Source organism: Schistocerca cancellata, chromosome 5 (genome assembly GCF_023864275.1).
Source record: "Schistocerca cancellata isolate TAMUIC-IGC-003103 chromosome 5, iqSchCanc2.1, whole genome shotgun sequence".
NCBI lineage: Eukaryota > Metazoa > Arthropoda > Insecta > Orthoptera > Acrididae > Schistocerca > Schistocerca cancellata.
In genome coordinates this window covers 268,695,296-268,722,290 of record NC_064630.1, presented here as the reverse complement: position 1 = coordinate 268,722,290, position 26,995 = coordinate 268,695,296, and the positions used below count along the sequence as shown (strand labels likewise).

At 43.3% G+C, this 26,995-nt stretch overlaps 1 protein-coding gene across 1 annotated transcript in view; it reads left to right on the top strand.

Moving 5' to 3' along the window:
• Positions 1–26,995, top strand: part of LOC126188245 (putative serine protease K12H4.7) — a 90,976-nt gene that overhangs the window by 5,210 nt on the left and 58,771 nt on the right. The window contains exons 2-4 of the mRNA XM_049929804.1: positions 1,796–2,017; positions 10,364–10,545; positions 22,272–22,507. Of these exons, the coding sequence (XP_049785761.1) occupies positions 1,796–2,017; positions 10,364–10,545; positions 22,272–22,507 (640 nt within the window). The remainder of the gene's footprint in view (positions 1–1,795; positions 2,018–10,363; positions 10,546–22,271; positions 22,508–26,995) is intronic.

Below are 26,995 nucleotides of genomic sequence, written 5' to 3'. Positions count from 1 at the left end.
TCTTCCAGTCTCATAGATCCTTCTTGGATCTTGTACATGTTGTATATTACCATCTTTCACTAGAGCTTACCCCCATTTTTCTCAGAATTTCTAACACTTTGCACCATTTTACATTGTGGAACGCTTTTGGAGGCTGGTAAATCCTATGAACGAGTCCTGATTTTTCTTCAGTCTTGATTCCTTTACGAACCTCACTGTCAGAACTGCCTCTCTGGTGCCTTTACAGTTCCTAAAGCCAGACTGATCGTCGTACAACAAATCGAATTGTCTGCTAGTAGATTTGACTTCACTCAGTCTTTGTTTATGACACAACTTAAAAATTAAATTTAATTCTGAATTACTCTTAAACAATCGTTTGACGTCTTCTACCAAATAATTTTATTTCTTGAATTTGACTCGATCGCACTCTGCATCGGGGGTCAGCAACACCGAAGTAGAAATTACGAGGAAAAAGTCATTGAACAAAGTTATGATTTACTACAGATCCACTGGCTATCTTCAAAGCACATGAAATATATCGATACAAAATGTCTCATTGTCTTCGGTACAACGTCTTCTGAGGACGAGTTGTGGCCGAAATGCGACAGGAAATTTATAAAATATTTCTGGTCCAGACAAATACATAATTAAATTATATTATTATGTTTATGAAAGTTGCATTTTTTGCGTTTATTCGATATATTTTCACACCTACCTGTTCCCAGATCCGTCCCAACTTCTCTGCAGGTGATCAGATCCTTCAGCCCAACTTCTCTTCAGGTGATCAACTCCTTCACCTAGTTCACCACCTATCCCAGCAACACAACAAATGTTATACCTCACTTTACGACTCCATAAACATCGCTAAAACCTACAACAGTGTATGGTAGTCCTGGTCTTCTGCTCAAATTCGACTTCTGCGCGTTAATAATTAATTGCAACCATCTAAACACCTTTATTCCCAGCCAACCTACCGCCCATTTATCCCACTCTTACGTATAACATGCTGTCTGTTCATGAATTGTACAAAAGGCCAGGCAATAAATATAAGAAAATTACTGTTCTCGAAGCCTCTACCTTACAAGCCACAACTATTTAGCCCAACTTCTAAAATACAATTAACCTGTAATTTGCCCCTGGTAACAATGGAAAAGAAAAGCTCACGACAGATCGAACATGGTGACTGAACTTCACAACCACCGTGTAGACATGTTTTTCTTCTGACTTATCCTCACTATGCAAATATAGTACAGACGACGGTCCCTCTAGTTTTATTGCCTTCCCAAAGTAATAAAAGCACATATATTCACTTTTTATATTCCACTGTCTTCCCCACCCACATCCTCTACCGACTTATAAAGTTCCCACTTCTTCTCAGATAGCTCGAATTCCTTCGCCTGTATTTTCTTTCCTGTAAACTCGATTCCTAATATCCTAATGTATAGCCCTCCCTCAAAAACCCTGCAGCAATATTATCACTACAAACTATCTTCTCCGCATTTCCAAACACCTTTTAGCCTTACACATCCTAACTTTCCTTTGCCGTCCCAGACCACGTAACTTTCTTCGAGATACATGCTTTCTATCAGCCAGACCTCCACGTCCCACCTCTTCTTTAGCTGCCCATCTGCAATTATTGCAGCCCCCATCCCTACTACATCCAAATACTCACAATCCATCTATTATTTCGTTCCCTTGTACAACCCAATACTTTTCGTATAACATTTCCCAATCCAACGAAGTTACCTAGTCCCAACATCTAACATTACCAGGAGCCACTATCGTTAGCTTTACTGAGATTCCTCGTTTGCTGCAGATGATGGGCAGAGTGCTGCTGCTTGTGGTCGCCCTGGCGACACTGCTGGCGTTGTGCGCCGCCGCCCCCACGGACAACCGCCAACGGCGCCGCCCCACGTTTGACTGGATGCTGAGGAAGCTCCGTCCCCCACAAGTCACCTCCAGGGCTGGCATCGAACAGCTGTGGTTCGAGCAAGTCTTGGACCACTTCGATTCGACCAACACTGCAACCTGGAGACAGGTACGTAAATCGGATAAGGTGGACATCACGGAAACGTAGTTCAATGTATGACTGTTTGGCGCCGTAATGGAATTCGAAAGCTTTTTAAAGGACGAGTACAATGGCACAATACCAGTTAATGTCAATGGTCAAACTTTTCAGTGAAGAATCTAAGAAATTTTCTAAAGTTGAAAGGGAAGGCTGTCACAGTCTCCTCTTGCTGTGTTATCGTTGTATGCAGTAGAAGATAGGCCTATAGCAGTAAAATAAAACAATATTTCCTCGAGGCCCTATTTTATACAACAAAGATACGCGATCAGCTAATATTTTTCTACAGGCAACTATATGATAAATTACAGCGTATCAAAAGAAACACAGAGAAACTCTTTGAAATATGCGTGTATTGAAACGTCCCCTTAGAACAATTATCCATGACTGTGCTTAAACTGACACACAATATTTTTAGCGCAACGCAATCTGACTTTCAGAAATCCCTACAAAAGAATGGCCCTGACTAACATTAACCTATACCTTTCACAAATCACTTACCTCACAAAAATCTTCATTACTCGAACTACTGCAATACAGCGAGCGCCACTACTGCCAGCTAAATAAAAGATTCAAACTACGGAAGGCACTAACTACTGATAGGCATAGTTAGCAAAATGAAAGATTTTGATAGAGAACAAACAATGTATTTACCTTAATAGTGTTGAAAAATCATAACATACATAACAATTCATAATATCCAGTATTACAAATTTCAAAACTCCGCCATCTCTCTCCCCACATCCACCACTGCTGGCGGCTCACCTCCAACTGCGCAACGCTACGCGCTGTTCACATCCAGCTGCCGCTGCCCAACACTACAATGGCAGACAACAATGCAAACTAGCCACAGACTGCACACAGCACAGCCAGTGATTTTCATACAGAGCGCTACGTAACGTTACCAATAAGAAAACATAAACAGCCTACTTACCGTATGTGTGTAAGTGAGCAGCTTCCGTGGAAACAAGAAAACAACTGAAGGACTTAATACGAAGACAGAGCCTGACATGAGAACTCCAGTGCAGGTGTTCACTCCGCAAGAGCTGAATCCAGCTCCCTATGCTTCGATTTTAGTGCATTTATCAGGTATTTCTGCGAAACTTTCAACGCAACATTAACATGCGTTGTACTTCTCTGTTCGGGAGCTTCTGAATGCTATTAAAAATATAATGTTACATTAAAAAATACTTGCATCAGTGTTTGTAGTATTCAATGCTCGTAACTCTCGTAACAACAGAGATATCGAAGCAAGTAAGTTAGCAAATTTACTTTTTGAAGCGGAAGTATAAAAAAACTACTTATACGGAATTTTAGAGTGGAGGTAATAAAAAGTAACAAGCTTTCATTTACGCCAGAGGAAGGTTGTTACGCTGGTGATGCTCAGAGACGATGTTCGAACTGCCCTGTGATGAATATTGTTTTACAGACGGTGCTAGACTCGTATGGATTTCTTCTTGCTGTGGGAGACAAAGCGTTTGATGTATGAGATAACAACAGACACTCCAGAAGAGCAGACTGCCATTTTGGTTGAAGTTGCAGCCATTATTCGTAAAAGACCTAGTTGTTCTGAATGTGTTACACAAGCATTAGCAAGCAGATGTCAGTTATGCGTTAATCTAATCGGACGACATTTCCAGCAACATCTCTGAACAATTTTCATCACTCAGCAGTTTAAGGACCTTTCTGATGACCACTAGCGTTAAAATCCTCATGGGCTCATATTTGGAAAATGATGGACATGTGCCATTTTTGTTACATAAAAGTTCCTTTTTATCTCCTCGAAATAATATATATATATATATATATATATATATATATATATATATATATATATTTGTGTCTGAGTGTGTGTGTGTGTTTGTGTGTGTGTGGTGTTAAAAACTTTCATAAATACCAACTAGTCAGCGATGATTATACAAGGTCCATTCAATAAATAACTGGAAAAGTAGTAGAATAAATACAAAACTTAGACAAAGTTTGTGCTTCTTTGTTGTTTTTGGTGGTGTAGTAGAACTATTATCAGATGGGGTTGGCACATTTGTCACGTGAATAGGATGCTGGAATCAGTGAAACAAAACGGCAGCATCCTTGCAATTTTGCACCAACGTGGAGCAGAGGAGTGTCATTAGATTTCTGTCAGCTGAAGGGTTGAAACCAATCAAAGTTCATCGTCGGATGGTTGTGGAATATGGTGAAAGTTGTCTGAGTCGAACATAAGTGAACGAGTGGGCAGATAAGTTTAAACAAAACAAGTGTTCACGACTCGCCACTCCTAGACGCTCTGTCGGTACGGCCAAGGAGAATAACACTGTAAAAGTTGATGAGTTTATACGGGAAAACAGGCTTATTGCGGTGAATGATTTTGCAGCAACAATGAACATTTGTGTCAGATCAGCCCGCCATACTATTCATGACGTACAGATGTTCAAAAGAATGTATTCCAGACGGCTTTCAAAACATTTCCCATCAGAAAGACAGACGGATGGATGCGTGTAGGGAGGTTTTGCGATAGAAAAAGTCTGAAGGGGAAGCATTGCATAACTGTATTGCAAAGGGAGATGAATGTTGGGTGTATTTTTACGCATGTGAATGGAAGCAGGCTCCAGAGGAGAGGCAACATTCTTCATCACCAAAACCCAAGAAGGTGTGAACTGAAAAAGTGCTGGTAAGTTCGTGTAGACCTGTAGGTATTGTGATAATGAACACCACAGTAGGCAGTTAAGTTGAAGAGGAACGAACATCTCTGAAAACGTCCATCATGGAAGTTTGGCAAACATAGTTGCAAGACAACTGTGAAGAAATTTTGGGTAACAGTAGAATTACTTCAAGGTTCAGGAAACGACAAGAAGTATAAGTTAAGGATTAAATAAACAGGAAGGGCAAAGAAACCACAGCTAAGTATGTACTTGCGATATGAGAAGAACTCGAAAAAGAAATGGTCGTCGGAATGACAAAGATGACATCTAGAAAAGTTAGAAGAACTTTCTGTGAAAATATATGCAATGGCAAAAACAGATGAGGAATTCCGCTGTTAAATTAGAGGAGAAAGCGGACAGGGGGAAGGAGGAGGGACTGATGACGTGGTACAAGAAGAAATGAGAGCTTACTTGGAACTCATAACGGGTCCAGTCGTAGCGTCAGAGTTTGACAGAGCTTTGGATGACTAGCGATTAAATAAGGTCGAAAGCATAGATAACGTTTCGTGGAAATTCGAAAATCATTGGGGAGAGGGAGGAGGGAGAGTAGGGAATTTTCGTCTCCATAGACAACTGATCAGTGTGTCTGACTGCCATAGGGAGGTCGCACGTTCGATTCGCAGAGCTGTCAGGGATGTTTCCTTGGTGAGGGGTCCAGAATGGGGAGTGCCCAGCCTCGTGGTGCCACCTGAAGAGCTACATAAATGGTAAGTAGCGACTCCAAGATCTGGGAAGCTGGCCGCAAACCATGACAGCAGTGGGCTGACCTCACGCTCAGCCATACCGATTCTGAAAGGCGCCATTGGCAGAGGCTAACACGGAGGCCAGCAGGTACTGAATGACCCTACAGAGCCAACAGAGGCAGCTTCAGAATAGCTAATCAGTGTAATTGTCAACCGATGGACTACTCATGCTAGTTTATATGGTCTGTGAGACTAGAGATACACCCTCTAGATTTTGTTAAAGTAAGATGCACATAAACCTAAAGCTAGGTACGGAAAATAAATGTGAAATTATTGCAGAGTCAGCTTAACAAGTAATACATCCAATTTTCTGGCATGTGTAATAAACAGAATAATGGAGAACAAAATAAGGGCCGGCCGCGGTGGTCTCGCGGTTCTAGGCGCTCAGTCCGGAACCGCGCGACTGCTACGGTCGCATGTTCGAATCCTGCCTCGGGAATGGATGTGTGTGATGTCCTTAGGTTAGTTAGGTTTAAGTAGTTCTAAGTTCTAGGGGACTGATGACCGCAGCTGTTAAGTCCCATAGTGCTCAGAGCCATTTGAACCATTTGAACAAAATAAGGGATCTGTTAGGTGTCGATCGATTAGCCTTTAGGAAAGGTAAAGACACCAGAAAGTCTCAACTAATTTCTGTCTGAGCGCAGTGACGGGACAGAATATGTCCAATAGATATGGAAGGAACTCAATTTCGCGATGATGCTGTTGTCTGCGCAAAGTGACGTCGGTGGATTATTGTAAGGCAGTATACACTCAGTTACATCACTGAGTGACAGCTGTCTTTGAATGCTAATAAATGCAAGATAAGGCTCATAACAAATCCCACAATATCCGACTCCGAGATTAGTGGTAAATTTCAGTCGCCTATCACAGTGTTTCAGTATTGTTGATGTCATTCACACTGTGTAGAATGGGACGTAACTATAGTTGGGAAGACGATCTAAGGTCAAAGGTTTTAAGCGAATTCTAGGAAAGATAAGTGTATTTGTAAAACATGTCTCCGCAGAGTGTCTTGGCGTAAGTGTCAGTGACATTGCTGAAGGCGAACCATCCAGCGCATGGGGACATTAAAGACAGAAATCCCGCGGAGTTGTTCGAGAATATAAACAGGCAGCACCAGGTATCATACACCCCATATCTATCATTCCCATAAATACCCACAATTACAACATTAAATTTCGGAACCAGGTTTCAACGTCACCCGTAAGGCCGGGGTTTACATTCGATAAGCTAACCAACGAAAGCTTATTTTGGCGATAAATTCGTTATGTTATACTAGTTTAGGCAGCCAGATATATCTGAAGATGATCACATGGACTGAAATGAGACATAAAATATAAAAGAAGATTCCTACTAACGACTTTTACAAATTCTGCAATTTTTAAATATTAGGTTTGTGCACAAGTTCGTAGCGTTTTTGTATTTAGGTTGCTACGGGTTTATTTACCGACTGTCATTTTTTATTCCTAGTTCACTGTGGATTTTTGAATTTACATGTTGTCGTATGGACGCTAGAAAATGGCGTGCCAAGTCGAGAAATCGGAACATTTCTAACACATTCTTTTGTTTGAGGTCAGTAAAGAGGTGACAGCAGCGGAGGCAACCAGAATCATTTGCGCCATGTATGGGAGTAATGCCATTGGACAGAGCACGGCATAAAAACGGTTCTCTCGTTTTAAGGAGGATCGCTCTGACATTAGTAACTCTCCAAGTTCAGGAGGATCTTCTGTGTTTGATGAAAATCGTTTAAAAGCATCAATCCACAATGATCCACGTCAGTGTACTCGAGAACTGGCAAATTTGATGAACTGTGGTAGTTCCACTGTCGTCTGACTTTTGCATGCAATGGAGAAGGTTCAAAAATCGGCTATACGGGCATCGGATGCTCTAAGCCAAAATCACAAAAATCAGTGGGCGGCCATATGTGCGTCTCTGTTTGCTCGTCATCAATTGGCTAGTGAATGACACCGACCACTACTAACCTGTTTTGTTACTGGTGACGAGAAATGGTGCCTTTATGGAAGCAAAGGAGTAATTCCCCGTATAAAGACCTGCACCTATCCGCAAAAGGTAACGTTACTCATCTGGAGGGACAGCCATGATGTGGTGTGTATTACGAATATCTTCCCCAGGATTTAATCATCACTGTTGACATTATTTTCAGCAACTGAAACGTCTTGCAGACGCTGTCCAAGAACAACGACCAGGAAGACTGCGTGAAATGATGCTATTTCACGGTAATGACCGCCCTCATTTAGCTTGACAAGCGCTGGGTTGGGAAGTCATTCAGCACCCACCTTATTCACCTGATCTTGCACCCTCAGATTTTCATCTTTTCGACTCTCTATCGAACAGCCTTCAAGGAACTTCCTTTCTGGATGAAAATGCGGTCCAACATGGCTGGACGAGTTCTTCACCTAAAACCACGTGATTTCCTCAGTCGCAGAATCGAAAAGTTACCCCAGCGTTTCCAACTGTTGTAAATAGTGAAGGGGGATGTGTTATTGATAACTAAAGCCTTTTTACGTGTATCTGTCCTGTTTGTTAAACTTATGGAAAAACGCCATGAAGTTATGCACCAACCTAATAGTTTCAATGTCTGTGTATCTGTGGGGAGGTCCTTTAAATAAAACCGGTGCATCACCTAGGTCGAAGGATAAAACTAACAGTTCATCGATTGTGATGTCAAGAGATATTTCACAAGTTGGTTGAAATGAGAACTTTATCTCGCTCCTTTTCGAAAGGACCGATGCTTAAGGACTATGAAGAAAAATCTAAAGCAGGATGACCCGACTTGAAATATAATTTTCTTCTTCGTGTTACGACCCCGCACTATAAAACGTATGAGCAAGTATCTAGATCCTAGTTTTCCACTTAAATGGCACAATATCACTTGACTGAGATACTATTATACTTCAGTAAATCGCTCCATTTAATATTTATGCTGCAACGCCGAAACGCACATTTTTATCAGTGTTTTATAAAATTTAGTAACTGTCTTAAACTGCTTCGCTAATATCCTTGTGTCAATGTACCATACTTACATCTACTGTGTCTACATATATACTCCGAAAGCTACTTTACGGTGTGTGGCGGAGGATAATTCGTGTACCACTCTCACTTCACCCCTTTCCTTTTCCTGTGACGAAAGGCTCGTCGCGAGAAGAATTGTTGGTGAGGCTCTGTGTGGGCTCGATTCTCTCTAGTTCTACGTTCGTGGTCTTTTCTCGAGATATAAGCAGGAAGGAGCCGCACGCCTCGTTATCTGTGTGACCCTGAAACCGGGCCAAAGCTTGAGTGCGACGCCTGGCGGCGAGTTGCAACAGCTTACATAATCAACGCACTGACGGACTCTCTATGGCCCATGCCCAATGTAGCGCACGGCACAGATCAATGTCACGGTCGCCAATGCTCAACAGTGTTCATCATAATGAGCACACAGTGGTGGCACCAAAGGACAGGATAGAGCGATATTCATGTCGGGTCTCCAGCCGGAACATAACGTCACCTTGACACAATAGTTCGGCGGCCCACTTGGCCGCCATCATCAGGTGAGTTAGCCTTCGCACTAATTCGCCAGAACTGAAATCAGACCGCAGCGGCGGCTCCTTTATACGCCACCTGTAGCTCCATCATGCGTGCGCGGGCGTAACTGGCCTCTAGCGCAAAGCATGACTGCGCACCGGTGCTGAAAACTCGCGAAACGAGAAATGGGTATCAAACAGTGTTGACACATTTTGATGACCGAAACAAAGACCGTTGTTTTTTAATGTGAAACGAAACAGGGCTCCAACTCTTACTTAAAGGATACCCATGATCTCTGTTTATGATATTGTCAGACAGCTGGTTTTCAATATCTTCTTTCACTACACAGTCCCAATAACGCGAGGCTGGGGAACCAGTTGTCTCTTGTGATATGGCATTTTAAATCCGCAGATTTTTCCGGCTGAAATAAACGCGTGTGGAGATGGTGATCCAGGCATAGATCATGTACCGTACGAATCGTTTATCCAATATAGGCTTCCCCGCAAAGGCAGGGAATTTTGTAGACACCGGGCTTCCTCAAACTCAAATCAGCCTTCACTGAGCCCAGAAGCGCTCTAGTCTTAGCTAGCGGAGAGAATACGCTTTTAATATGAAATCTCTTCAAACTTCTCCCTATTTTTGAAGATGAGTTTCCCGCGAAAGGTAGGAACGCCACTGGTTTGCTTGGCGTTTCTACCTCTCGCGGGAAGCGTATCTTCAAAATATCAATATCAATATCAATGGAACTGATGTGAAAGGACTTGTTTTACACATTATACTAACTTTTTGATCACCCTGTAGATACATGATTTTTGTATGTGTGAGTGTGTGTGAGTGTGGGTGAGGGGGGGGGGGGGCGGGAAGGGGGTTGGGTTGCAAGACGGTCGTTTTGATGATACTAAATAGCATAGAGACATAATTAAAAATTAATTGAAATTGGTCGTTTTTACGTCTCGTGTTAGAAGTGAAGCACAAGTTTAACGACGAAGTATAGTGGCACACATGCTGCTTGCGTTTAAATAAATATTCATCGGTAGAATATAAGGATTTGTTCGGAATATATAGTCTCAGATAAGATTCAGAATTTTCTTTGCTACCAGTGCTAAGTTTTGTGGTACTGGGAATTGACTTAAGACTTTTTAGCTCATTATTAGTTAACAGTGAGTAATGAAATTAGTTTTCTCGCCTAGTATTGTAACGGCGAGGATTGTTATTCCCTCATTACAACGATGTCTCCTCCACCGGCCTCCCAATCAAATAAGTTTTGTTATTATTAGGCTATAATAGAAAGAACGAAGCGTGTTCCTACACTGAAAAGCCTTTCTGCCGTGTGATCACTTGTGGGGTTTCCGCAGCTCTACTACCGCAGCGGCGAGTACTACAGACCTGGAGGCCCCGTCTTCCTCTTCATCAGCGGGGAGTCTGTAGCCAGCGACACGTGGCTGGCTGGAGGCTACATGTTCGACCTGGCTGTGCAGCACGGTGCCTACATGTACGAACTGGAACACCGCTTCTACGGCTACAGCAGGCCCACGCCGTGAGTACACTACATTCACATTGTGCAACAGTTCGCAACTTGAGGTCAGAACAACACCTAGCCTAGTCGCCAGAACTGGAAGTGCTGCACAGAATATAAAGGGATACCAAAAAGTTTCCATTCGAAAGCCGTATAGTTCAGAATCGGTATTCCCACCAGGCAAAATCGCCGTGAGCGCTTAGGCAAACATCCCACCGACGCACCAGGTTCAAGTTACCATGTGGTAAAACATCGTGTCCGCTTGGATGAAGAAGTACGTAGCTTCCTGTAGCCCATTGTAGTCCCCTGTAGCCCATTGTAGTCCGAAAGATATCGTCAACCCTTAGAAGCCTTTTTTTAAGGGACCGAAAACGTGAAAATCGCATGTGGAGAGGTCCGGATTACAGGGTGATTCTTCAAAAAGTTTCAATACTCGCCAAAGCGACGTAGATGACGCCGAGACAAGTAATTTACTATAAGAACACATGGTACTGCTAAATGTCGGAAAAATAACCCGAAAGCGGATAAAAGATGTTGAACGTCTGACGTCACCAGATGACGTATCTCGCCGTAAGTGCAACGGTGAACCTGTCGGTTCTGTTGCACCTGAGCATCATACCGAAAGTCAAGTATTCACGTCAGTGTGGCTCCAGTCCTACATGCGCAACTGTAGCGCGTGGGGCTTAGGGGTTTCAGTCTTGCATCTGCCAAGCATTGCATTATTTTCTTGCATTGCGTTAGACAGTTTACACTGATGTAAGATATATTACTTTATTTACCGCTCTCGCGATCTCCACTCGTTAACTGTAAGGTACAGTACAAGAAAAACCTACCACATTGCGTCACAAGTAAATAAGGTATAAGCTTACGAAATGCATCGCTAACAGTAAAATGACCTACGTGTTCTACACTAAATAAAATCTAAAAAAAAAAGAAAAGAACAGACAAAAGGTGAAAGAAACACCAAAAATTGGAGCAGATCTTTTGCTTGGTTACAGTGAGGATAATAATTTTGTAACTTCTTACGGTTACAACAGATCACATTATACAAAAGGTGTTCGAAAACTGAGTGGCATAGCAGAGCCATGTGTAGCACTTCCCTTTACCTGAAATTGCAGAATGGACTAGCCCAGTTGCTGCACGTGCAGCGAGGTGCGTCATCTGGCAACGTCACATGTTCAAAATTTATCATTCACTTTTTGGAGTACTTTCCCGGCATTTGCCGCCCTTTATTAAAATACCGTCTCACCAATATCTAAATCGCTTCAGGGTGTAAGGTACGGATCATAGGGTGTCTCCCTCTTGAGTTCGCACAACTTCTGTGTTACGAATTTACGATATTTGGACTTGCTTTATGACGAAGCAGCAACACCCCTTTGATTTTAATTTGTGGTAAGTTCCTATGGACCAAACTGCTGAGGTCATCGGTTCCTAGGCTTTTTACACTGCTTAATCTAACTTATAACTAACTTACGCTAAGGACAACACACAAACCCATGCTCAAGGGAGGACTCTTGACTTCCGACGTGGGGAGCCGGAGCGAACCGTGGCAAGGCACCCGAGACCGCGCGGCTACCTCCCACAGCCAACACTCCTTGTCGCGCACCGTTACACATCAGTGGTTTTCGACCGACATGTGGCCACATACACATTCTTCATGCTCCGATGGACGTCTACCGGTGTTTATCTTCATCGGCGGCCAAGAAATGAATTACAGCATGTTGGTCCTGCTAGGACGCCTTTGGTAATACCGTCGCCATAGTTCACGATTCCTCCCGATTCCACGTCTACCGTACGCACGCCGGAAAGACGCAAATGCCATACTAATGCATTTCCTAAATGTTGCTACTTATATACTCGCATCGGAAACACTCTGAAACGGGAACTTGTTGATGGCCCTTATGATATGAATACCTCTGTAACGAGACGAAATCAGTGTCAGTAGGTTGTTGACTCTTCTCTGCCTCCCTCCCCCCCCCCCCCCCCGCCTCAGCTCCGGAGACGGACATGCTGAAGTTGGTGTAAAATAAAATATTATTAACTACTGTATTAGCTCTCCATAGGGAGATGCACCAGACATCAATATTTGCTGTCAAATTTTCACGAGGTAGGTCCAGAACTGTGTCAAAAGTAAGACCACAGGCTGGCAGCAAAGCGAAACGCCGGCTATTGTGTAAACACGGCACATAGCAGTTCCAGCCACATTACGTATGCATGCCTCTGATTCAGGTGTTTCACTTCTACTTCACGCGAAAAGTTCATCGTGCACAGTAAAATCCTTTGTACCAATGTATTTTTCTCATCAAGCGCTGCTGAATGTCTTTAAAAGCACACATTTTTCCTTTTAATAAAGCCACAGGACAACAGGACGTCAGGAAATAACTTCCATAGCACTATAGGGAGCTGTAGAGGGTGAACAAAACACAGCTACTTTAACGTTTTATACGTTAGTAAAACTGCAAGCAAAACGTTTCGCCGGCCGGAGTGGCCATGCGGTTCTAGGCGCTACAGTCTGGAACCGCGCGGCCGCTGCGGTGGCAGGTTCAAATCCTGCTCGGGCATGGATGTGTGTGACGTCCTTAGGTTAGTTAGCTTTAAGTAGTTCTAAGTTCTAGGGGACTGATCACCTCAGCAGTTAAGTCCCATAGTGCTCAGAGCCATTTGAACCAAAACGTTTTCAGGATGTCCCAGAGGAGGAATGGTCACTATTCATGGATATGACAGAAATGCTTATTTGAAGTAAAAGACTTCGTACTGAATGTGCCCTATTCCGAATGGTTTTCGAGATAGAGCACGGTCAAAAATGGCAATCGGGTGCTTTTATAGACCGCCTGGGTCAGGAGCCCCAGTAGGAGAGCTCTTCAGACAGAAATTATAGAATATCATTAATAATTTTCCTGTTCATGCCGTTGTAATAGAGGGGCCTCATAGACAGGGATTCGCTTGCCATTGTTTTGAATGTCTTGTCCGAAAATTACTTTGAGGGTCTTACAGAGAATGTTAACGTAGGTAGGCAGATATTTTTGCTTAGCAAGAGTGACAGGATTCAAATTTCAGAGTATCTGAGCAGTCAGCGTCAAATATTCGGTGATGAGGATGAAGATGTGGAGAACAAACGGAAAACATTCGAAGGCATAGTGCACTATTCCCTAGACGAGTATGTTCCGGGTACGGTCTTAAGGGATAGGAAAGACCCACCATGGTTTAATAGCCGTGTTAAAAAAAACTGCTACATAAACAAAGAGCCTTTCATTTCATATTTAAGAGAAATAAAAACCTAACTGACAAACAATGGCAGAAAATGGCGAAAATGAGCGTAAGAAAAGCAATGAGAAAAGCGTTCAGTGACTTTGAAAGTAAAACTCTGTCAACCGATCTGACAAGGGGAGGCCATGGCGTTGGGATCACGGATCTACTTCAATCTTTGTACATCTTCAGTAGGCGATTAAAACAACATAATGAGCAAATAATGTAAGGTGCACTATTCGGGCAATTCCGAGAAAATCGCAAAAGAAGTTTTACGCATCTATTATGTAACTCATGCATCTAGAGCGTGGTTGATGGACGTTAGAGTTCATGGTGGTCAAGTGGTTAACGTTCGAGCCAAATGAGGCCTGCCTCTGTGTCTGCAACTCGAAGCGTCGAGGTGCAAAGTAGTTCCGGATACCTTACCAGATTGCACGTATAAGCGATTTCGCAAATCACGACCGGCAAACATTTTCAGGAAAACTCTGTCTTTCCTCACTTACTTGTCGATATGTAAATACACGTGGTTTTTTAAATCTTATTATCTCTCAAATCCCATATGTATTAAATAATATGACCAGTGATGAAAAAATACAGATTAAAAATTAAGTTTGAGAGCGAGTCGAACTGTCGCCTCAAACACGTTCGTCTTACGGCGCTCGAACGCTAACCACTTTGTTTTTGTTGTTGTTGATTTCATTTTGTTCGTTGCATTTGTTCGGGGGCGGACGTTCCATGGCATCCGTTCAGTTTCATCGTTGTCCCGCTCTCTCATTTTTTTATTACATCAGAGAGCAGCTAACCTTCTGACCGAACACGCTGAGTTACCGTTCCGGCAAATTTGACCTCCATTAACTGTGACAGCGACCATCTACGCACATCCGTTACGCAACAGACACGTAAAACTTCTCTTGAGGTTTTTCCCGAATTGCCAGAGTAGTACACCTCACTACTTTCACATGAAGTTTGTTAATGGTCAATTAACGGTGTACAAAGTTTGAAGTAAATCCATGATCTCAGCATCTTGGCCTCCTTAAGAGGTTTTGAACGTATGTAAAATCAGGAAGTGCGTTAAAATCAACTATTCGTTCACTCAGTGACCATACTGGCACCGAAACGGAAGATAACAGAGAGAAGGCCCAAATACTGAATTTGGTCTTCCGAAATTATTTCACGGTGGAAGATCTTAACACGGTCCTGCCTTTCATTCGTCGTACGAACGTCGAAATGGTAGATATTGAGATAAGCGATCATGGAATAGAAAAAAACCTACACTCGCTCAATAGTGAAAAGGCGTCAGGACCAGATGAGATACCTATAAGATTCTACAAAAATTATGCGAAAGAGCTTGCTTCCCTTCTGGCATTATTTATCGTACATCGCTTGCGCAATGAAGGGTACCTAGCGACTGCAAGAAAGCGCAGGTCATTCCCGTTTTTAAGAAGGGCTATAGGACAGATGCACACAATTATAGACATATATCGTTGACGTCAATCTGTTATAGAATTATTGAAAACGTTCTAGGCTCAGGAATAATGACGTTGCTGGAGAATGAAAATCTCCTCTATAAAAATGAACATGGATCCGGAAACAAAGAACCTGCGAAACTCAGCCCGCTCTGGTCCTCCATGAGCTTCACAGTGCCGTAGACAACGGCGCTCAGGTCGATCCCGTGTTCCTTGACATCGGAAAGGCATCTGACACCATCTCGCAACGCTATTTAGTGAAAAAAAAACGCAAGGTTATTGAGTATCGGAGGAGATTTCCAACTGGATTCAAGACGTCCTTGCAGGTAGAACTCAACACGTCGCCCTTAACGGAGCAAATTTGACAGATGTAAAGGTAATTTCCGGAGTATCCCAAGGAAGTATGATAGGACCGTTACTTTTTACAATATATATAAATGATCTAGTAGAAAGCACCGGATGCTCTTTACAGCTGTTCACAAATGATACGATTGTATATAACAAAGCAGCAATGCCAGAAGATAGTAACGATTTGCAGACTGACCTCCAGAGAATTGATGAACGATGCAGGCTCTGGCAGTTGACCCTGAATGTAGATAGATGTATTATATTCCACATACATAGGAAGACGAAGGTAATGAGAAGTAGTAGAAATGAGAACAGCGAGAAACTTAACATCAAGGATTGATGGTCACGAAGTCAATGAAGCTAAGGAATTCTGCTACCTAGGTAGTAAAATAACCAATGACGGACGGAGCAAGGAGGACATCAAAAGCAGACTCGCTATGGCAAAAAAGGCATTTCTGGCCAAGAGAAGTCGACTAATATCAAATACCGGCCTTAATTTGAGGAAGAAATTTCTGAGGATGTACGTCTGGAGTACAGCATTGTATGGTAGTGAAACATGGACTGTGGGAAAACCGGAACAGAAGAGAATCGAAGCATTTGAGATGTGGTGCTATAGACGAATGTTGAAAATTAGGTGGACTGATAAGGTAATGAATGAGGAGGTTCTACGCAGAATCGGAGAGGAAAGGAATAAGTGGAAAACACTGATAAGGAGAAGGGACAGGATGATAGGACATCTGCTAAGACATGAGGGAATGGCTTCCATGGTACTAGAGGGAGCTGTAGAGGGCAAAAACTGTAGAGGAAGACAGAGATTGGAATACGTCAAGCAAATAATTGAGGACGTAGGTTGCAAGTGCTACTCTGAGATGAAGAGGTTAGCACAGGAAAGGAATTCGTGGCGGGCCGCATCAAACCAGTCAGTAGACTGAAAAGGGAAGAGAAAATCCGCTACTGTGCTACACTATTGATGACAAACCGCTGGAAAGAGTATCTACCGTAAAATACCTACGACTAACTGTCCAGACCGACTTCAAGTGCAATGAGCACATAAAACAAATAGTGGCAAAACAGATGTCAGACTCAGATTCATAGGAAGAATCTTAAGGAAATGTAACTCATCACGAAGGAAGTGACTTCGACTGATCCTTGAGTATTGTACATCTATCTGGGATCCCTCCCAGGTTGGACTGACAGAAAAGATAGAGAGATCCGAGGAAAATCGGCACGTTTCGCGATGGGATCATTTAGCTGGCGCGAGAGAGTTACGGATATTCTCGACGAACACCATTACCACACGTTACAAGAGAGGCGTTGTGCATCACAAGGAGATTCATTATTGTAATTTCGAGAGAGTACTTTCCAAGAGCCGCACAACATCATACTCTCTCCCCCCCCCCCCCCCCCCCACGTATGTCACGCTTAATGACCACGAAGAGAAAATTCGAGAAACTGGAGTCACACAAAGGTTTGCCGACAGTCATTCTTCCCCCGCGCTATTCGTGAATGGAACAGGATTGGAGGGCTCAGTTGGTGGTATAAAAGTACCCTCCGCCACACACCATTAGGTGGCTTGTGGAGTAAGATTCAATGTACTCTGTTTTTGGGCTACAGGAGCGCATTTACGTCTGTCACTCGCCGAACTCCTTTGACGTTTTATTCTAGCCCAAGCGACCTCGTTGCTTTCAGCCCCTTTGTTCTGGATGTCTTCCTGCCATTAAAGTAGCCCGATGAACGCGCCGTTGTCCTTGGTGTGTCGTATGTGAATTAGTGCGAGGGAATAAGAGTTTATTACAACCAAGTATTGGTTAGCAGTTCTTGGACACGTGCTGGCTAAAACGCTACACAGCTGTACTAATAAAATACATGCACATCTGTGCATGTTTACGGCTTTTGCGATGCTAGTGGTCCTGCTGTTGTCGAAGAATACCGTTGGAGCTTCCCGACACGTCGAACTGCTGACCATAGAGTGTTTACCGAAGTTTCCAGCACACTGTGTGAAACAGTTATTCTTTCAAGTTACCATTTTTCTTTCGAACATACAGTTCAACAACCTGTGCAATAAGAGCAAAGCATTTTTGAGGTAGTACTACTAGTCAGCACAAGGTGACATTCTGCACATATCATTGTCCGGTTAACACGTGTGTGGCGAACATTGCATGCGGAAAACTGGTACCCGTTTCACATACAGCGTGTTCTCAATCTTCACATTGGCGACAACTGGAATTCTGTCACTGATTAAATTAAAATCGTCATTTTCTTCCGTTAATAGTATTAACTCGCATAGCCACGTTTACACGGAATGGAATCAGCAGCACACATCGACGGTCGCAGGAAAACCCACACGGTACAGTGGAAACCATTTTCCAGTTTCATTTTTCAACCAATGTTTGGAGCGGCATGATCGGTAACATGTTGATAACTGCAGTCATTTTAGAAGATCGGATGACGGGATAGAATTACTTTATTTTTTGGAAAATATGTTTGTTGAACACCTTGAGGACGTTCATTTGGCCACGTGGATGCGTGGCGGACCAGTCGTGTGAGGTAACATCTCATCCGCATTTAACTCAATCGCTGATTGGTCGTGTTAGCATAGTTAACTGGCCAGCAAGATCGCTAGACATTGCGCCATTAGATTTTTGTTTATGGGGTTGGATGAAGCATGAGGAGTACAATCGAAAGTTGAATACATGAGACGAACTGATTGGTCGCATTGTGGACGCTGCTATCGTCATTAGGGAGCGTCCAGAGGCACTCAGGCAAGCAACACAACATGATTTCCAAAGAGTCTACAAATGCACTGAACTTGACTTTGGGATATTCGAACATTTAACATGACCTGCACGACTGTAATGTGACGTGTACGATAATACTTTGTGAATAATCTGTTAAAATACATATTTTTTTAAATTAATTGTTCGTAAAACGCATGTTGTAATATTCGCCAACTGTTGTATATGTGTAAATGATAAGCCTGACCACGGGTTGAATAACACAGAAAATAAATACCAACGTACATTAATTGTCTTCTATCTCGAAAATCATTCGGAATAGGAAAATGTGATTTTTTTTGCTTCAAATGATCGTTCCTGTCATATCCGTGAATATTGACCATTCCCCTTCGTACACCATATATAATAAGATAATCATTGTTTTTCGTACTCACAGTAGCCAAAATAATATTTTTAAGCGAACGTGAACCGAACGTCAAATAGTGGGTGAGCCCACGTTACACCGGAAACTGTAATTTTTTTTACTAAAGTCACACATTCGTTCCCCACTGAGGTAGAGATGTAGATAAGGTACTGGACTCCCATTGTACATTCGGGATGATGACTGTTCTAATTCACACCAACTTGTTTTAGGTTTTCCGTCGATTTTCTAAAGTCGTGCTTCAGCTCCATCTGTACTGACCTCGTCGTAGATTGGACGTTAAACCGTTATCTTCCTTTCACACAGCATACAGTTAACCTATGTGCAATTCAGACAACACAAAAACCGAAAAAATTCCTTTGTTAGTAAGTGACACAGTATTTGCTATAGTCATACTGAAACTTAACTGTCATTTTATATTGATTTATAATATAAAATCTATACACCGTAAGTAATTCAACCCCCATCCTTCCAGCTGAACCGAAAAACCCTTATCTAAACAGCCTTAAGTCCAACAATCACACACTCCTATACTGGCAGAATATATCCATCTTTGAAGTTATAAAGTACGTAGGAGATTTCTCAGATATTTTACTATGATCATTCACAGTGTAATGGATCATAATTTCTCGAACATAAGTTAAAAATATTTTATTTATTTCTTGTTGTTTAGGTGTAGCTTATGATCCAGCTAAACCAAACTACTTACAAACAGTGTAGTTTTAAAACGTCCGCAGGTGACAAATATTATGTAAGATGATGAAATCGATATTTCCTTAAATGCATGTTTTAACAAAATCTACTTTTAAGACGTCCATCTATCAAACGTTTTAGCTAGAGCCTGAAAGATTGCGTATTTGTCCTGGTTGAGATGTGGTCTCGTGCAGCAAGAGTAGCATAGAGAGCGTGCAGCTGTGACTTGACTGTGCCAAGTTTAATGTTGCCAGCGTTGTAACACATGATTGGTAATCATGCAGAAATGTACAAAGCTGCAGTTTTTCATAATTAGCTCATGTCCACCAAGATAGAAGATCAAAACAGTACCACGCTCAACCCAGTACTGCGCTGTGGAAATGCGCTTGCAAGGAGTTGTCCATCTTACAGAGCGTCCGAATATAGTTTCAGAGTTACGAAAATAGCAACAGTAGCAATATTCATAAAATGGGTAAGCAAAGTTCATTAATGTGTATTCTTGATAAAAGTCATACGGTAAATTCGGCACACTGCTGTTCAAAATGGTTCAAATGGCTTTGAGCACTATGGGACTTAACTGCTGAGGTCATCAGTCCCCTAGAACTTTGAACCACTTAAACCTAACTAACCTAAGGACATCACACACATCCGTTCCCGAGGCAGGATTCGAACCTGCGACCGTAGCGGTCGCGCGGTTCCGGACTGAAGCGCCTAGAACCGCTAGGCCACACCGGCCGGCCCACACTGCTGTGATCTGAAAGAATAACAAAAGTTTGATGTAAACATTTCAGAACGTCAACATTTATTTGCGCGATATATACAAACAAAGAAAACAAAAGGTATTTACACGGTTCAGGCACATTAACGTGAACATCGCCAGCGTTCGAAGTAAACGTTCAGTAACCACTCACAGACGGCATATGACAGTACTGGACTGCTGGGTACACAAAACGTGTCGGGACGGGGAAGGACGCAGAAAACATTCTACCGAAGTTCTCACATGCTCGTTCCATTTAAGATCGATTTGCAACGTTGCGCTCAGATATTTAAACGACTTTCCTGTTTAAAGCAGGACAATAGTAATACTGTAGCCGAAGATTACAGGTTTGTTCTTCCTAGTCATCCGCATTAACTTATATTTTTCCACATTTAGAGCTAGCTGTCATTCCATTCATCACACCAACTAGAAATTTTGTCTAACTCTTTTGTATCTTCCTACAGTCACTCAACTTCGACATCTTTCTGTACACCACAGCATCATCAGTAAATAACCGCAGATTAGGTCCACCCGACGGGAGCCCTCGTCTCACGCCGTTATTATTATTATTATTGTTATTATTATTACTGCCTATCATTTCTGACAAATCATTTATACTATGTAATCAAAAGTATCCGGACACCTGGCTGAAAATGACTCACAAGTTCGTGGCGCCCTTCATCGGTAATGCTGGAATTCAATATGGTGTTGGCCCACCCTTAGCCTTGATGTCAGCTTCCATCTCACAGGCATACGTTCAATCATGTGCTGCAAGGTTTCTTGGGGAATGTCAGCCCATTCTTCAGGTAGTTCTGCACTGAGGAGAGGTATCGATGTCGGTCGGTGAGGTCTGGGACGAAGTCGGCGTTCCAAAACATCCCAAAGGCATTCTGTAGGCTTCTGGTCAGGACTCTGTGCAGGCCGTCAATCACAGGGACGTTAACGTCGTGTAACCACCCCGCCACAGGCCGTGCATTATGAACAGGTGCTCGATCGTGTTTAAAGACGCAATCGCCATCCCCCAATTGCTCTTCAACAGTGGGAAGCAAGAAGGTGCTTAAAACATCAATGTAGGCCTGTGCTGTGATAGTACCAAGCAAAACAACAAAGTGTGCAAGCTCCCTCCATGAAAAACACGACACCACCGCCTCCGAATTTTAGTGTTGGCACTACAGACGCTGGCAGATGACGTTCACGGGGCATTCGCCGCCATACTCACAACCTACCATCAGACCGCCACATTGTGTACCGTGACTCGTCACTCAATACAACGTTTTTTCCACTGTTCAATCATCCAATGTTTACGTTCCTTACACCAAGCGAGGCGTCGTTGGGCGTTTACCAGCGTGATGTGTGGCTCATGAGCAGCCACTCGACCATGAAAGTTTTCTCATCTCCCGCCTAACTGTCATAGTACTTGCAGTGGATCCTGATGCAGTTTGGAATTCCTGTGTGATGTTGTGGCTTCTGCCTATTACACATTACGACTCTCTTCAATTATGGGCGCTCTCTGTCAGTCAACAGACGAGATCGGCCTGTATGATTTTGTGCTGCACGTGTCCCTTCACTTTTCCACTTCACTATCACATAGGAAACAGTGGACCTAGTAACGTTTAGGAGTGTGGAAATCTCATGTACAGACGTATGACAAGTGACACCCAGTCACCTGACCAAGTTCAAAGCCCGTGAGTTCCCCATTCTGCTCTCACGATGTCTAATGACTACTGAGGTTGCTGATATGCCGTACCTGGGAGTAGGTGGCAGCACAATGCACCTAATATGAAAAACGTTTTTTTTTTTTGGGGGGGTGTCCGTATACTTTTGATCACATAGTGTATTCTGACACCACTGTCCCCTACTGGTGCGTTAGGCGACTACGCCACAGCAGCAATAATGAATGCTATTTTTGCTGATATGTGTCATTTTTCTGTGTGTCTTCTGAAACTACAGAGGTACTTATCAATAACCCTGTAATTTATCGAAACACTAGAAACATTTATTGTGAAAGCACTGTCTGTATGTCGTTCCCAGATACGGAAACTGGACTAAATCATTCCATTCGTTTATCACTGCTTCTGCAGCGACACGAGCGCGGCGAACCTGCGCTACCTGAACTCGACGCAGGCACTGGAAGACCTGGCCACCTTCATCCGGCAGCAGCGCCAGGAGAACCCTCAGCTGGGCGCTGCCAAGTGGGTGGTCTTCGGCGGCTCGTACGCCGGCAACCTGGCCGCCTGGGCGCGCCTCCGCTACCCGGACATCATCGACGGAGCCGTCGCCTCCAGCGGACCCGTCCTCGCACAGGCCAACTTCCAAGGTAGCCTTCTGGACGCTAGCAATAGCTGCCTGCGTGGTTATGATTCTTCATTTTGTATTTCAGACCACAACCAGGATTTCCATATTAATCAATAAAAGTCCAGTGATAACCCGTTTTCAAATTTTTCTACCGTTTTTCTCGAGAAGAAAGACAAATACAACAAAATACATTTATTCCAGAATGAATTTGCACTACACAGCTGAGTGTGTGCTGATACGAAACTTCTTGGCAAATTAAAAGTTTGTGGTACTCAAGGACTCGAACTTGTGACCTTTGTCTTAACTTTCCAGGTCTATCGGTATGTGTTTAGAAATTTGCAGGTGGTTAGGAGAAAGTGCTCTACACTTTTTAGTCTGATTTAAAAACTAGGTACATTAAAAAATCACTTTTCTTTAAATAATTATTTTCTGATTTTTAGTCTCCTGTGTGTGAAATTTTTCATCGATTTCAAATATTACAGAGACATTTAGATTTCAGGTTTAATTCAGTTTCTTTTTATATGGCTCAACCAACTGATTGCTTCCTCCTATGTACGTGTCGCGAAAAGACTGTGAAGGTTGAGCTCACCAGCAATCACTCTTCCCGCAAAATATTCACGACAGGAACTTCAAAAGGAGGAAATGATAGTGGTAGATAAAGTACAATTCGCCACACATCAGACAAGACAGTGACTTATCATTGCATTGTCCTAAGGTTCTGAGCTACGCTGAAAGTTTCAAGTGCCTCGTTCATTCGGAAATGACTGCGGTAAGTAAAATACCCGCCACCATACACAAGACAAGACAGAGTTAATAATGCATTTTCATCCAATTCTGAGCTTTGTTTAAAATTTCTAGTCTCTAGCTCATCGGAAAGTTAGCTTATAATGAATGCAAAACTTGTACCGAAAAGACTGTCAGGCAAGAAAGTGACCAAATAAAAAAGTGGCGAAATGATAAATACACGGGAACATTTAAATTTATTATTACTGCTATTATTATTATAAGTATTAATATTCACAGATCAACAATATAAATGTAAGCTCAAGGTCATTTCGACTGTTCAAAGACACGAGTGAATAATTGGGCAAGTATGGGTGAGGGGGGGGTGGGGGGGAGGAGGCAGAGAAAAATCACGTATCCCGCCACAGGAGGGAGTCAGTGCCATGTGCAAGCACGGGCGGCAGGCTCTATGTTGGCGCAACATGTCGATATTCTCTGGTGCTGTGTGGCTTCTAGGCGTCTTATATCCCTCTGAGAAGACGCACTCTGCAATGTAATTCCTTCCTATATTTTTTGCAGCCGGCCTGATACCTTCAGGCAGAGGCCGTGCGGGATGCACGATGTCTATTGTCTGTACTGATTAACTTGCAGGGGCAGCGTCAACGTAGTATTGGGAACGTGGGGTCAGATATGAAATACGCAGTCGGATGCTTCAAGATTAAAGCATCGGAGCACAAGAAAGTCCTTCCGACATGGAATGAAAAGCAAAGATGCCATAAAGTGAGGATAGACATCAGGATGAATGCAAGGATACGATTCTAAAAACGGAGTTGACAGTGAACTGATATGCCTCCAGAAAGCAAATTTGAAACACTTGCAAACAACTTCTTCTCAGGCATCTCTAGTCCCTCGTCTTACTGATCGATCCCTAGGATGCCGCTGCTCGGCAGCTTAGTTGATTTTTCTCCATTCTGTCCTCCATAGCTCTGAATTTCCAATTGCATCGTCTTTCTCATTAGTGAGCTCAGTTCGGGGTCTCACCCACCGAATGACTGACACCGGCTGTCAACATCTACCAGTTTTTCTGCTGGGTCCTAAAATTGTCGGACTTGCGAGTCGAAAAGTCCCTGGGCAGCAGCAGAAGAGCAGCATTAGAACTCTCGCATTGTTCTTACACTGTTTGGTGTTGCAGCACTTCACAAAAAATGGTTCAGATGGCTCTGAGCACTGTGGGACTTAACTTCTGAGGTCATCAGTCCCCTAGAACTTAGAACTACTTAAACCTAACTAACCTAAGGACATCACACACATCCATGCCCGAGGCAGGATTCGAACCTGCGACCGTAGCAGTGGCGCGGTTCCAGACTGTAGCGCCTAGAACCGCTCGGCCACTTCGGCCGGCTCAGCACTTCACACTCTGAACTGCGGGTTCCCTTGCGGCTTTCATGTCGCATGTTGTTTGAAAACTTCTAAGAATCCTTTCAAGTAGTTATTTGCATCCTGAGTTGTCGAGAAGGCTGCAACCCAACAATATTCCCACTTGTTTGCAATACTGTAAGCCTTGGCTCAAGTGCCTCGGGCGTTCAGTGTTCGGCATTGGTTCCCTGCTCTCTAACAGTGAACAGGATCATCCTTTAGGAGCAAAGCAAACGCTCCAGTTAAATCGCACATGTCTGGATTTCAGGAGAAGTCTCACGACATCTAAGTGCAGCGTCAGTGAACCCTCTTGTTCTGAGCTCCAGGCAGTGAAGTATTATACACGATCAAAAACTGTTTGTATTGTTGTCGGGTGCAGTCGTTGTCGTAACGCGATATTTCGACAGCTTACCTTGCCGTCATCGTCAGGTGATACCTGTAGAATGAGCGTCTTTGCTGCATTTCGCCCTGTTTGATACTCTTATTGTCCCTCGTCCCTTCCTCCACAGCTGGCGGCACGCCGCATCGGGTGGACTGGTGGGAGGAGGGGGGGGGGAGGAGCCGCGCGGGATTAGCTGAGCTGTCTAAGGCGCTGCAGTCATGGACTGTGCGGCTGGTCCCAGCGGATGTTCGAGCCCTCCTTCGGGCATGGGTGTGTGTGTTTGTCCTTAGGATAATTTAGGTTAAGTAGTGTGTAAGCTTAGGGACTGATGACCTTAGCAGTTAAGTCCCATAAGATTTCACACACATTTGAACGTGGCCGCAGGAAGCTGGGCGCGAACCCTGCTGCGTCGGTACTCCGAAGGCCTGTGTCGGGCGCGGAAGTTGCTCCCGGCCGACGCTGAGATTTTAAGTGACTGAGTGCTGCGTTCCAGCTGTGCTAAGAGTGGATCCAGTGTCTCTGCTGATCAGCCCGTCAGCCACTCGTACTTCAATAGCCTCCTTCAGAAAACAATCCCAAAACGACGAGGTCTATCTTAGCACTTCCGTTTCATTATACTCTATGGAGTCCCCTGTAGCCATGCAGTGTTCTGCAACTGCAGATTTTGCTGGTTGCTTAAGTTTGATGTATCTTGTATGTTCCTTGCATCTTTCTTCAATTGTCAGTGCAGTCTCCCCGATATAACTCTTATCACATTTATATGGAATACGGTAAACGCCTGGTTTACGGAGCCCCAAGTCATCCTTCACCGTACCTAATAGGGCACGCGTTTCCGGAGACGGGCTTCCTGTACAGCCAGTGTCCTAATGTACCGTTCGTCCTGCGCTTGACTGAAAGGTCCAAAAAGGGGAGTTCTCCATTCTCTTCCACCTCCATGTTCTGATACTGGGCTGCAGAAAGTTCAGATGTTGGAGAACTCCTGAAGTCTTTCACTTCCAAGTGGCCACACCACAAAAGTGTCATCAACATATCTGAAAAAGAACGTAGGCTTCAGTGCAGCTGTTTCTGGAGCTCGTATTTTCGAAGTCCTCGATAAACAAGTTTGTCTAAACTACTGACAGAGGACACCCCATACCGACACCATTCGTTGTTCATAATTGTCGCCATTGACGAGAAAGAATGTTGTTGTGAGCACAAATTCGAAGAGATTAGTCATTGCCGAGTTGAATTTCTCTCTAGTAAACTTGAGGGAATCAGCGGGCACCGCTCTAGTGAAGAGAGATACCACACTAAAGCTCACCACAAGGTCCTGTTCATGGAGGCGTAATTCTGAAACCTGATGAATGACATACACAAAGTACCTAATATGGTTCTGACATTTACCGATGTAGGGGCTTAATACTTCCATAAGACGTTTGGCCTGCCGGTACTTTAGTGTGCCTACGTTGCTTACAGTAGGACGTAGAGGAACATCCCGCTTGTGAACCTTTGGCAAGTCATAGAGCATTGATTCTGCAGCTCGTGGCCAAAGCTTCTTGGCGATTTCCTTCGGCAAGGACTGGCGCAGAAGCTCAATAGACTTATTCATCATTCTGTTGCCAGGCTTAAAGATACTGTTATCAAACCACTTCATTAAAAAAGGAAACATAACATTATTAAGGACTTACCATACTGTCTTATAATTGGCAGTATATTCAAAAAACAAATTGAGAAGGTAATATACAACAGACTTTATAGACATTGAATACACAAAAACGTACTTAGCAGCAATAGATTTTGGTTTCAAAAAGGAGTGTCAACAGAGCAGATTATATTTATCAGGACACTTGACATACTATAGTGAATAAATCAGTAATTATTAACATTGGGAATGTATTGCGACCTATCATGATGTCCTCATGCATTCATTAAAATATCGTGGAATAAGAGACACATCAGGTTCATGGTTTTTTTCTTCTGTGGGCATTAGTTCCATGTTGCTCACATAGC